Consider the following 13,245-nt stretch of genomic DNA (forward strand, 5'->3'; position numbering starts at 1 on the left):
AATAAGGAAGACTGAAGAAGAATTAATGTTTTTAAATTATGGTGCTGGTGAAGAATATGGAATGTACAATGGACTGCCAAAAGAACAAACAAATCTGTCTTGGAAGAAATATAACCAGAATGCTCCTTAGAAGCAACTTTCTCCCATGTACTTTGGACATGTTAGCAGGAGGAACCAGACCCTAGAGAAGGACATGATGCTTGGTAAAGCAGAGGGTCAGTGAAAAAGAGGAAGACCCTCAACGAGATGGACTGACACAGTGGCTGCAACAATGGGCTCAAACATAGCAACAATCGTGAGGATGACAAAGGACTGGGCAGCGTTTCATTCTGTTGTACATAGGGTCTCTGTGAGTCGAAACTGACTCAACAGCATTTCTGAAGTGCCACTAAAATACAAACACATAATGACCAGATAGAGAGAAGGAAATTGGAAAGCAATTATATTTAAATGTAACAGAGAGGGGAAATGCTGTATAAGAATTGTACATTGTTGCTCCTCCCCAAAGATTCTATACACAATGTGAAAAATGTGTTTTCTTTTTATGTGAGTACTAATTTTTATGGAGTTGATGGGAAAAAGATTGGTTTGAACTTTGTTCATACTTTAATAGATTATTCCAAGTTAGAATTTTTAGATCCTAGCAGCACAAGGAAGAAAGTATTTATGAGTATGCATCTAAAAATTGATATTTCTGATTAAGTGAATACCTGTCAATGAAGAAACTGTCTCTTGTTTCAGGCATCATCATGTATAGTCATCCTTATCCAGGAGTGCAAGACCAAGAACAAGCCACGTAAGCAAATATTTTTGGCATGAGTACTTTCTCCTTGGTGCAGCTGAGCTTCTACATAAAGTGCTGTAATTGGAAACCACAGTTGTATCTGAATGAATGTCAGTCTGGAAAAGCTGGTAATATATGTCACCGACTGATATAAAAAGGAAGCTATTGAAAGAGTTTAGAGTGGAGTTGCCAAGTAGAGCTTGTTGACTGCAGATTCACAGAGTCGGGCACTTTTATAAGTCGAGTTCATAAATACTTCATCATTTTAACTTCCCTGCATAACATTTAAGTACTATTCCTATGCTCAAGAACTATATATGCATTGCATGCTCCCTGTAACCCTTGGAGAGCGAGGTTTTCCTATCAAATATCCCCTGTCAATTCAGAGGTGCTAGAGCTACATTTATTCCAGGGCCACAGCAGAGTCATGGAGAAGATATTATCTGGCTGCATTGCAGGAACCTTATTTGTGTCACAGGCAACTGTTGTACTGTTTTGTTGATGGCTTTAGTCATGAAAAAAAGAGTTCCATAAACTTGTGTGTGTTTTCCTCTCCCTATTGCTCACTATAGAATCAGCAGTTTGATCGATATTTTAGTGGCACTGTCCATCCTGATGGGCTACTCTGTCACCACCGCCAGCTTTGTCACCTATGTCGTAAGGGAACATCAGACCAAAGCCAAGCAGTTGCAGCACATTTCAGGCATTGGTGTGACATGCTACTGGGTGACAAACTTCATTTATGACATGGTGAGTAGCTTGTGTCATGGCAGGGACATTAGTTTCATTTTTGAGATGTACTTGTTCTGGTTTGTTCAAGTCAACACCACAAAGTAAAATTTAAAAAGAAAAATTTTTTTTCAATCAGTCTTATATTCAACCAGTGATTGGTAAAGAGAAAGCCACTTGCTCTCTGCTGTGTGGTCTGAGGACCACCTGTGTCAGCTTCGCCAGAGCACTTGTTAAAAATGCAGATTCCTGGGTCCCACCCAAGATCCCATATCTTGGGAGTGGAGACTGGAGAATAAAAACACCACGTGGTTTAACAAGATCCCCCAGGTGATTTTTAAACATACTGAAGTTTGAGAACCACTGCAGTGAAGAGATAGAATTTTAGCAATACGGTAGAATAGCCTTGCCCAATGGTGCCAAATAATCAAGTCTACAAAAATTTAATCAACTACTTTGAAAAATCCAAAGCAGCAGCCCCTGATGAATGACACATTAGAGAAGATTAGTAGAGGAAAGATGGGATGCATTTCATTGATAGCTCCCTCTTTTGCATAAAATGGTCCCAAAGTTCAGATGGTTTTTCTTGACTCCAAACGGGCTAGTGTTGGCCGACAGCCCAGGATGGGTATGCATTTGCCTGGTGATTATGGTGGAATTGCCTGGGTTGCTGTAAAGATCATTGGCTTGAGGAGTTGGAGAGTAATTAACTGCCTATCCATTTTGTTAATGTATCCTGTGAAGTCTGAAATGTATATGTTGTAGAAGTCAAAGTCTTTTAAGAATGGTAATGACTGCTCTGAGCTTAATAGGAGCTTTAATGTGGACAAACCATTACGAAAGCTTAAAGCACACATTTCTGTGAAGGGCTGCTTACTCCTTACAGATTCTGTTGTCATGTATTTGGTGCTCATTCCAATTTAGGAGGTTTTCTTTCTTCCCCAAATTAAGTTACCATTTCCTTCATGTGTGCATCTTGCTGCAAACTCCTGAGCATTTAATAGTTCTACTTGTTGATAAAATGCTGAGTTCTTTGTTTATACACCTGTGATTCCAAGAATGTCTGGGATCCGCGGCCCTGCTGTTTTGTTACAGAGTGGCTCACACTGATAACCAAGCCTAGCATTCAAAATGAAATCAATACTTTGAGGACTGAATCTAATATCAAGCTGCCTGGCTGTCTTATCTTTCTCACTGACCCTCTGCCATCAGATGATCCTAAGTCTCAAAACCTGGAGGCAGGAACACCAGGGACTCCTTGTATATCTATAAATATGGAGACTGGTTTGACCTCATATTGGAGGAGACAAGTTCTAAGGTGAAATCAATGTAAAATAAGCTGAACGTTATTTACAAGCAACAGGGGCATAAATAAAAACTCATTTCTTCAAATATTTCTAGCTCAATTTGTTGCAGTTTTAAGCTAGGTGGGTTACTGATTTTAAAAAAAATACTTGGTATATCTTAAACATTGTTTTACATATTCCTACAGGTTTTCTACTTGGTGCCTGTTGCATTTTCAATTGGTGTCATTGTGATCTTCCGGTTACCTGCCTTCTACAGCGGAAATAATCTTGGTGCTGTCTCTCTCCTACTTCTGCTGTTTGGGTAAGCTGCTGATTAAGCGGTGAAAAAAGAATTAACAGAATTAAATGCTCCTAGCCACAAATAGGGGCCCAATCTCATTAGCTGATTTACAATTGTCTTGGGGTGTCATTTGACATGAGTGATAACTAACGATGCATTACACTTGCTAGTCCGCGGTTTATAAAGTATAATACTTCTGAAAGTTAACGTTGTTATTATTAATAAAACATAATACCTAACGCTAATGAGCATTTATTGGTTGCCAGGTGTCATGCTTAGCAATTTACATAAGTAATTTAATTTACATAAAAATGGAGGCTTTAGAATGACCAGAAAAACGTGTATACATGTGACTTTATGTCCTGACAAACTATGAGTAAAAGTAGCGTTATAACACATACGTATATGCATATGTATTTACTTTTATTTATCCTTTTATAGATTTCTAAGAATATATATTTAGGATAATACAGGTTGATATAAACAATGTTTAGTGTAGCAATTCTTTCTGCCCCAAAGGCATGGGTAGAGTGGTGAGCATAGTTGGTATCAATTTAGTTAGCAACTGTAGTTGATGCAGAACATCTCTGTCCCTAGTTCTGCCTCATTGCCCAAGGGTTGCTCAGGTCTTTGCTCAAAACAGGTTATTCAGCTTCTAAACTATTTAGCTAGTCTATGACAATGTCATTTTTTCTTCAACTTTAAACTATTAGATTTGTACTAATTAAACTCATATTTCTGAGCAAATCAAGGTTTGTTATGGGGAATAACACCAACACCAGGGAGCATTAATTTGTAGTTGTAATGATCTAGGAATACTCAAGGTTCCTTAAAATAGAGTCTTCTTTCCATCATTTAAAAAAAGAAATTTTTTTTTAAGTTTTGTTTTGCTTATTATTATTATTATGTCAAATAGAAGAATGAAAAAGAGAGATCTAGCTACCAGGCTTGGCAATTTCTCTCTTGTGTTTATTTTTACTTTGGAACCCCATCTGAGTTTTTATTTATTGATTTGTTTTGTAAAAAAGAACAATTAAGGCATAATTCTAATTTTTTGTCTTATTAACATATAGGTATGCAACATTTTCTTGGATGTACTTGTTGGCTGGGTTCTTCCATGAAACTGGAATTGCCTTCATCACTTATGTCTGTGTCAACTTGTTTTTTGGCATCAATTCCATTGTTTCCCTGTCGGTGGTATACTTTCTTTCCAAGGAAAAGCCTAATGATCCGGTAAGGTTCTTTATTAGTCTGCTAACCTTCCCTCAATGTGCCAAAAGCTTCAACATGCTCAAAGTAGAAATTTTTTCTCCTTAAATAGAAAGGGAGAATTTCATTTGCTTCTATTAAATGTAGGAGAGTGAAACTACAGCTTTTTAAAATTCTTTCTTAGGCTCAATCTGAATTGTGTTTGGCCAGTGTCAAAACTATTGACATTTGATAGGGCTGGGCTGAAGAGATGGCGGTGAAATCAGACAGAATATACAGCACAGCACCACGTCAACCATGCAATCTTACCTCTTAAGAAATCGTTGTGGTTTGGTGGTGACAAAGACAATGGCTTGGTTATGTGACTATGAGTTAGGAATCACTTGAACATTCAGAGGAAGAAGCCTAATTCGCTCCCTTTCAATCACACATTAGAGTCTACTTCGCTATGAGCATCACTTTCCATTCAGAGCTGACAATTATGATTAGTGAGAAGAGAAGCACTTAACTATGCCAAGCAATTGAATGAAAAAGAATAGAGAGGAAATGAAGTGAACTGAGGGATAGACAAGCACACTCCAGGAGGAAGAAGAAAATTCAGGAGGTGGAAGTGGTTGGCCCCAATTTTGACTACCATAAAAATGAGTCATTTGTTCCTCACTGAGATAGGTTTTCTCTCCCTCCATCTCATTTCACCATTTTAGTCCCTCTCCAAGTAGGGATTACCTCAGGTTCTGAAACTTACTGTACTAAGTACCTCCCTGGCTTAGACACCTACCCTTGCCCTGTATTGAAGTCCAACACCCTGATAGTCCCTACTTTCCTGGGGTCTAAGGCAGGCCTAGAAGTGATTTCTGTCTTCAGTGTTGAGCCTAAAACCTTAGGTCACCCCAAGAAAAATATAATCCTTTCCTGCCTGTATTTCAGTGATCAACCTCCACAATTTGGTTAAATATTTATACCTAAACTCAGCAGGCTTGTGAAATAACTGACAATCTAGATAAGCTTCTAGGGTTTTAATATTTGCCTATGTCTAGTTTTAAATTTTTGTCACTTTTTTGGGAACATAACACTGAGCTTCATTTATATTTCTCCTATTTCAGACTTTAGAACTTATCTCTGAAACCCTCAAGCGCATTTTCCTGATTTTCCCGCAATTCTGTTTTGGCTACGGTTTGATTGAACTTTCTCAGCAACAATCAGTCCTAGACTTCTTAAAAGCATATGGAGTGGAATACCCAAGTGAAACCTTTGAGATGAACAAACTAGGTGCAATGTTTGTGGCTTTGGTTTCTCAGGGCACCATGTTCTTTTTCTTGAGACTCTTAATCAATGAATGGCTAATAAAGAAATTCAGGTAAACATAATGGGAAGAAGGTATTTGGCATCCACGAGGGAACTCGATTCAAAAGATTCGGGGGGCGGGGGTCAAAGGCCTAAACATTTACGTTAATAATATGGAAATGTTTTGTTCAAAAACACTTGTAAAAAATGTTAGTAGAATTCTCTACTCATTTCATTTGGTAAATACTTATCAAATATTCCTGTATGTCTGCAAGTATTGCTGTAGAATAGGGGAGCAGAATTAAATAAGCACAGTGGTTAGATTTAAAAAGATTGTGATTCAGTGATGGGGAGAAAATATGTGCATAAGCAGATGATGTCTTTGAGTTGAGTTTAGAAGGATACAAAACACTTTCACAGGTTGAAATGGGGAAAGAGGATTGAAGGTGTAGCATGTTAGTGACGGGGTGGGGAAAAGGAGATGTAGATAAGCTGAAGAAAGAATCATAAATGAAAAAATACACAAATATCGTTGACCTAACAATTCCATTTCTAGGAATTTTTCCTACAGATAAACTCGCACGTATGCAGAATTATGAATGTATAAAGTTATTCACTGTGGCACCATTCCTAATAGGAAAAGAGTGAAACAACCTAAATGTTCTCCATTTAGGGCCTGGTTAAAAAAATTATACATATACATTCATAAAAGAAATACTCTGTAGCCATTAAAAAGAATGATGCTGTTTTCTATGTATTCTTTGGAATTTCTCTAATATTTACTGTAAACTGAAAAATGCAAGGCTTAGAAGAATTTTGTATGCAAGACATATTACCGTTTCGCTTAAAATGAAAAGAAATAGTGTATATAAATTTTGCCTATATATGCATAAACTATTTTTTCATTGTAGTACTTCTGCTGAAGAGAATCGTAAATCTACTTTTACTTTATAGTCTTCAGTATTAGTTAACTCTTTATAGCACGTGTATGTATTACCTATTGAAAAGTAAATTTTAAATAATAATAGTGAAAGGAAAGACAAGAGCACAGGTAGAAAAAAGTTTTAGACATATGTGAGAAATGAGTAGTACACTTTGATCAGAAGGTAGAATAAATGTAATGAAATCATCGAAGCTCAAGTTTAAAGTGTAGGTGGGAGACTGTGGAACCTCCTGAAGGCTTGATTAAAGAGCGATTGTTCAGACTTCATTCAACAGACAAAACGGTGATCCAGTGAAGATTTTGAAACAGAGAGCAACAAGATGAAACAGTGCTTTAGATGTAATTTTGTGGAGATTTTGCTGATCGGAATGGAAGAGTCAGAGACACTGTGGCATTCTGAGACCCCTGGAGGAACAGAAATAGAAAATAATCAGTGACAGGAGGTGTGTTTAGGCATTTCCAGCACTGGTAGACTGACTGGATAAGTAGATTTTGGAATGAGGAAGATTTAAAGAAACCCCCAATACTATGGCCTCCGGACAGCCTGTAACTAAGAACGGAAACCAATCCTGAAATTCACCTTTTAGCCAAAGATTAGACAGGCCTGTAAAACAAACAATAACACACATGATGAACGTGCTTCTTGGGTCAATCAAGCATATGAGACCAAATGGGCAACATCTGCCCAAAATCAAAGACAAGAAGGCAAGAAGGGACAGGAAAACTGGACAAATGGCAACAGGGAACCCAGGGTGGAAAGAGGGAGAGTGCTGACACACATTGCAGGGATTTTGACCAATGTCAGGGAAAAATTCGTGTATAAATTTTTGAATGAGAAACTAATTTCCTCTGTTCACTTTCACCTAAAGCACAATAAAATAAAAAATTATTATATGTTCAGTGAGTGGAACAGACCTCCATTAAAAAAAAAAAAAGACTCAAAGAAAATATCACAGTTGGAGTTTCAGGAAGATATCATTAAAGGAAACAGAAACGTTAGGAGGAAGACCTGGATTGATTGGTTGGATTTAAAATTGTGTTCAGTTTGCTAGGAAACCTGGTAGCATAATGGTTAAGTGCTAGGGCTGCTAACCAAAAGGATGGCAGTTTGAATCTGCCAGGTGCTCCTTGGAAACTCTACGGGACAGTTCTACTCTGTCCTATAGGATCGCTATGAGTAGGAATCAACTCAATGGCAGTGGGTTTGGTTTTTCGTTGTTATTGTTGTTGTTCAGTTTACTTTTCTTTGGTATTTTTTGGGCAAGATATCGAAGTGGGTTTGGGACTTGGTGAGTTTGCACTGCTGAAAAGCTTTAAAAATATTGACTAGATCCTGGGTGAGGCATTCATGGTACAAAGCATCCAGGGTAGCATTTGCATTATTCATGATAGAAAGGATGATAGAATTTTTACAGAGGTGATTACTGATCTTGGGTTTGTGGGTGCTGAGTCTTCTAATGACTCTAGACTATCTGTTTGAAAGTATCTTTCAAACCCATACTGACCTCCTTGTTATTGAAATTAGGATTGTAAAAGTGGATCTCTAAGCATTGAAGGCGTGGAAATCAAAACCTGTTTCCCAAAAGTACTAAATATGATGAAGAACGTACATACTAATTTCTTTTATTTGAGTAGCATAGTAAAGAAAAAATTTTTAAAAAACCTAAAATCCAACCCACTGCTGTCAAGTTGACCCTGACTCACAGCGACCCCATAGGGTTCCCAAGGCTGTAAATCTCTACGGAAGGCGGCTGCCACATCTTTCTTCCATGGAGCCACCGGTGTTTTCGAACTGCCAACCTTTCGGTTAGCAGTCGATCACTTTAGCCATTGTGCCACCAGGGCTCATTAAAAAGCTAATATATGAGAGTGTATTTATAGTAAAGTAAGAACCCATGGATGCATATCAAAATTGAGTGGTGTCATTTCAAAATCATGATGCATAATCATTGGGGCCATTTTTTAGACTCTTCTTCAGAAAATTTAGTTCTTCACCTGTAATGGAGGTAGTAGATGAAGATGAAGATGTTCGGGCTGAGAGATTAAGAGTTGAGAATGGTGCTGCAGAATTTGACTTGGTCCAACTCCACCGTCTCACAAAGACTTACCAACTTATCCACAAAAAGATTATAGCTGTAAACAACATCAGCATTGGAATACCCGCTGGAGAGGTAAGGGAAAATGTTTTGTTTCTAATGTGCTTTTGATTAACATAAGTCACAAATAAAAATATTTATTTTTCCTCAATTTTTTTTCTGGAAATATAAAACATTCCGTATTAGTAAATGAAGAGTACAGTCAATCCCTGAATAGTCCATGAATTCTACAGGTAGAATTTACATGTGTCCATGTGTTATTTACACAGTGAGTCTTCCCTTTGGGCAGGGAGATTCACCAACCCCCCCTATACATCAAGTCCTAAGCTGCTTCTCAAGGTCCTGTCCTCTATGGGGTGGACATTCAGCCAAGAAGCCTATTCAGAGTGCTTTCTTCAACTTTCAGTTTCCAGACCTCATGAAAGGGCAGCTTAAAGAAATCAGTTTTCAGAAGTGAGGTCCTAGAACTGAATCCATTCCTATTCTTGCTGCTTCTGCAAAAGCAATGTTAAGGCAGCTTTGAAAGGAGAAAGCGAATGTAGGTATTTCTCTTAGTTTTCTGAGCAGAGCTGCAAACTAAATGCATTCAGTTTATTCAGCAGCATAAAGAAGTTATTGCTTCAGTAGCTTATTCAGTAGACCTGTGGTTTTGTATGAATAATAGGAAATCTGTAAATATAATTACTTTGTCAGGTTAGCGAAACTTACTTGTGGGGTATTTCATCATGTCACATAGAGCTGTGCTATTACATAATATGTGAAACATGCCCTATGGGTGTGTATATATACAAATGTTCAGGCAGTTACAGGGAAAAAAGATATGTAAGTGCCCATTTATTTTAAAAGAGTAAGTTTTGCCAACCTGCCAAATGAACACTACAATATCCGTGAATAATTCCAGTGATTCATTTTTCTTGGTAATTTGTTTCACCCAGGGAGAGGTAGGAAAGAGATACAATAGCAACACATCTTTGGTTTGGACTAAGGTTTACATCTTTTTCTTTTTCTCCAAACCAGTGCTTTGGCCTTCTTGGGGTGAATGGAGCAGGAAAGACCACTATCTTCAAGATGCTGACTGGAGATGTAATTCCTTCAAGTGGAAACATTCTGATCAGAAATAAGACGGGGTATGAAAAATGAATGAGCACAATGTAATCAAAGGAGTAAAATAATTAAAATGGGCTTTTTATGTTATTTTACAGTAATATTGTTGAATTCTGAAGGGGTGGAAATTAGCTATCAAAGTGAAGGGAAATTTTTAAAACTATAAGTATGACTGTGATGGTGGAATTATTTTACCCCTGTTGTAAGGGGTGAAAACAGTTAACGTGATAGGCTGTTAACCAAGAGGTTAGAGGTTCAAGTTGACCCTGAAGCACCTCAGAAGAACGATCTGGTGATCTACTTCTAAAAAAGTCAGCCACTGAAAACCCCGTGGAGCACAGTTCTACTGTGACACACACAGGGTCACCATGAGTCAGAAGTGACTCCACAGTAGCTGATTTTTATCAGAATCACCCACCACCGTGGCCCCAATGGAGTTACTTTCCCAACATTTGGCAACAAGGGTATCTTTTGAAACTCAGTTGTGTTTTTGATTCTCTTTTCAGATCTCTGGGTCATGTTGACTCTCACAGCTCATTAGTTGGCTACTGCCCTCAGGAGGATGCCTTAGATGACCTGGTAACTGTAGAAGAACATTTGTATTTCTATGCCAGGATACATGGAATTCCAGAAAAAGATATTAAAGAGGTAAGTACCAGTGTGAATCACTAGTTCATTTGAAAATCATTATTGTTTCTTTCCCCTGTCCCCCACCTAACCACCCAGAAGACCAACTTGACGTCTGGAAAACTATGACATTTTCCACCTGGCAGTGACGACGGATGTAGGTAGTAGTCTTAGCTTGAGTGTGCGTATCATATCCACGTCCTATGAACTCAGCTTTAGAAACTCCTTGACCTGTGCTTGTTCAGTTACTTTTGAAGATCAGATAGGAGATCACACTCGCATTAAGCTCGTGGTTGAGCATCTGTTGATGCTGCCTGCACATGTCTTTAGTGTTCAGGTAAGCAGTAAAACTTGGCATTAACAGCAAAATGCCCATGTAAAACAGAATAGCTTCCATTTTGATTTTTTTATTTCCAGCTTTGTACTTCACTGCAACTATTTGCTTGTTAATCAATGGCCAATCCTTAGGGCAGTTTCCTCTGTTTTCACAACTCTGGGGACCTGTGGTACAAGTTCATCTAGAATTTTGCTCTTTGTGAGGTCTACTTAACAATAGAAATAGCCATCAGAACCCATGATTCCTTAGCTAATAGGCTAAAAGTTTGATACCAGGTAAGTTTATGTGATCACACGGCATAAAGAATAATCCCACAATTGTAAACACTACTTACACACACATTTGGATATCCCATTTTAAAATGGGTCTCTAAGGAATTGTTTTTATCTCTTGAAATGAACTATTAATTTTTTAAATAGTCTTTTGAAAATAAAAATAAAACCTATGTTGAATTTAAATGTTTTAATTTTTTTGAGGCATACATTTCTTCATTATGTAACCTTCTTTTCTCCAACAGATTTTTTTTGTTTGGTGTATCAAGGGTTTTTGGCAGGGGAAAGTCAACCTAACTTCTCTTTTATTGCCCACAGACTGTTCATAAACTTCTTAGGAGACTTCACCTGATGCCTTACAAGGACAGAGCTACTTCTATGTGCAGCTATGGCACAAAAAGAAAATTATCCACTGCACTGGCCTTGATAGGGAAACCTTCCATTCTTCTGCTGGTAAGAGAATCACTATGAAAACCCTGTTGCAGTTGAGTCATTCCAACTCACAGCGACCCTACAGGACAGAGTAGAACTGCTCCATAGGGTTTCCGAGGAGAGGCTGGTGGATTCAAACTGCTGACCTTTTGGTTAGCAGCCAATTTCTTAACCACTGTGCCACCAGAGCTCCATTATGAAGAAAAGATCCTAAATGATTAGGACCACATACCCAGCTGTGCGTGTAACATGTCATCGTCATTATTGCAGTAAACATGCATTGAGATCTTAGTATGTGCTTACCGTTGTACAAAGCACTTTACATACACTATCTCATATGGGAATTTATATGAGCAAATAATTTGTTACAATGACAATATGTCCTCAAAAATGTTCATGTTTGATGTTGTGGCTCAGCAAGTTTCAAACAAAGCACTTGGCATAGGAACGGACAGTAATTCAGGATATTCAAATGAGTAAGTAAAGTTACTTCAGCCTTCAGTATGGATTGCACTTCAACATAAAGAAAACTAAAATTCTCACAATTGGACTAATAAGCAACATCATGATGAATGGAGAAAAGATTGAGATTGTCAAGGATTTCATTTCACTTGGATCCACAATCAACAGCCATGGAAGCAGCAGTCAAGAATCAGAAGACGTATTGCATTGGGCAAATCAGCTGCAAAGGACCTCTTTAAAGTGTTAGAAAGTGAAGATGCCACCTTGAGGACTAAGGTGTGCTTGACTGAAGCCATGGTGATTTCAATCGCCTCATATACATGTGAAAGCTAGACAATGTATAAGGAAGACCGGAAGAAGAATTGAAGCCTTTGAATTGTGGTGTTGGAGAAGAATATTGAATATGCCACGGACTACCAAAAGAATGACCAAATCTGTCTTGGAAGAAGGACGTACAACCAGAATGCTCCTTGGAAGCAAGAATGACGAGACTGCGTCTCACATACTTTGGACATGTTATTAGGAGGGATCAGTGACTGGAGAAGGATATCATGCTTGGTAGAGGGTTAACAAAAAAGCAGAAGACCCTCAGCTAGAAGGACTGACACAGTGGCTGCAATAGTGGGTACAAGCATAGCATCAATTGTGAGGATGGTGCAGGGCCGGGCAGTGTTTCATTCTGTTGTGCATAGGGTTGCTATGAATCAGCATCGACTCGACAACACCTAACAATAACAACAAGGTAAAGTTATAGAACACGGTAGAATTTGATTCCTAATATTGAAGAAATCAAGTCTCTTTTTCTATTAGTAACCAGTAAGGTAAACTAACATATTTTCCAACTTCTACTAAGGAGGATAGATGATTTTTAGAACAATGTGTTGTGCTAAAATTTTATTTCCTTCGTAGTTAAAAATGCGAATCACATTGGATTGTGATCAGTAATATGCCATTCTATTTTATCTGAATTAATTGGCGGCAAGGAAAAATATGCACTGCACATTGTCTTAGTTATCTATATGTTATATGCTGTAACAAATACCACAAGTGGGTGGCTTTAACAAACAAATTTATTTTCCCAGAGTTTCTCACAGAAGTCCAAATTCAGGGCACTGGCACTAGGGGAAGGCTTTCTCCCTCTCTGTCCACTCTAGGGGAAGGTCCTTGTCTCTTTTCAGCTTCTGTTCCTAGGTTTGCTGGTGATTATGTGGCGTGTGCCTTCTCTGTTTGCGCTTCCTAGCTTGTTTAATCTGTTCTTTTATATATCAAAAAAGGTTGATTTAAGATACACCCTACACGAATACTGCTTCATTCACATAACAAAGAAAACCCATTCCTGGAAACAACCTAGATGCCCATCAACAGAGGAATGGATAAAC

General features: G+C 38.1%; 1 protein-coding gene across 1 annotated transcript in view; it reads left to right on the forward strand.

Moving 5' to 3' along the window:
- ABCA12 (ATP binding cassette subfamily A member 12) overlaps positions 1–13,245 on the forward strand; it is a 189,640-nt gene that overhangs the window by 166,126 nt on the left and 10,269 nt on the right. Inside the window, exons 40-48 of the mRNA XM_003406079.3 lie at positions 742–796; positions 1,357–1,534; positions 3,006–3,121; positions 4,174–4,333; positions 5,413–5,666; positions 8,503–8,707; positions 9,650–9,759; positions 10,243–10,384; positions 11,291–11,425. Coding sequence (XP_003406127.2) covers positions 742–796; positions 1,357–1,534; positions 3,006–3,121; positions 4,174–4,333; positions 5,413–5,666; positions 8,503–8,707; positions 9,650–9,759; positions 10,243–10,384; positions 11,291–11,425 — 1,355 coding nt within the window. The remainder of the gene's footprint in view (positions 1–741; positions 797–1,356; positions 1,535–3,005; positions 3,122–4,173; positions 4,334–5,412; positions 5,667–8,502; positions 8,708–9,649; positions 9,760–10,242; positions 10,385–11,290; positions 11,426–13,245) is intronic.

The sequence above is a fragment of the Loxodonta africana genome, chromosome 6 (genome assembly GCF_030014295.1).
Source record: "Loxodonta africana isolate mLoxAfr1 chromosome 6, mLoxAfr1.hap2, whole genome shotgun sequence".
Taxonomy (NCBI): Eukaryota; Metazoa; Chordata; class Mammalia; order Proboscidea; family Elephantidae; genus Loxodonta; species Loxodonta africana.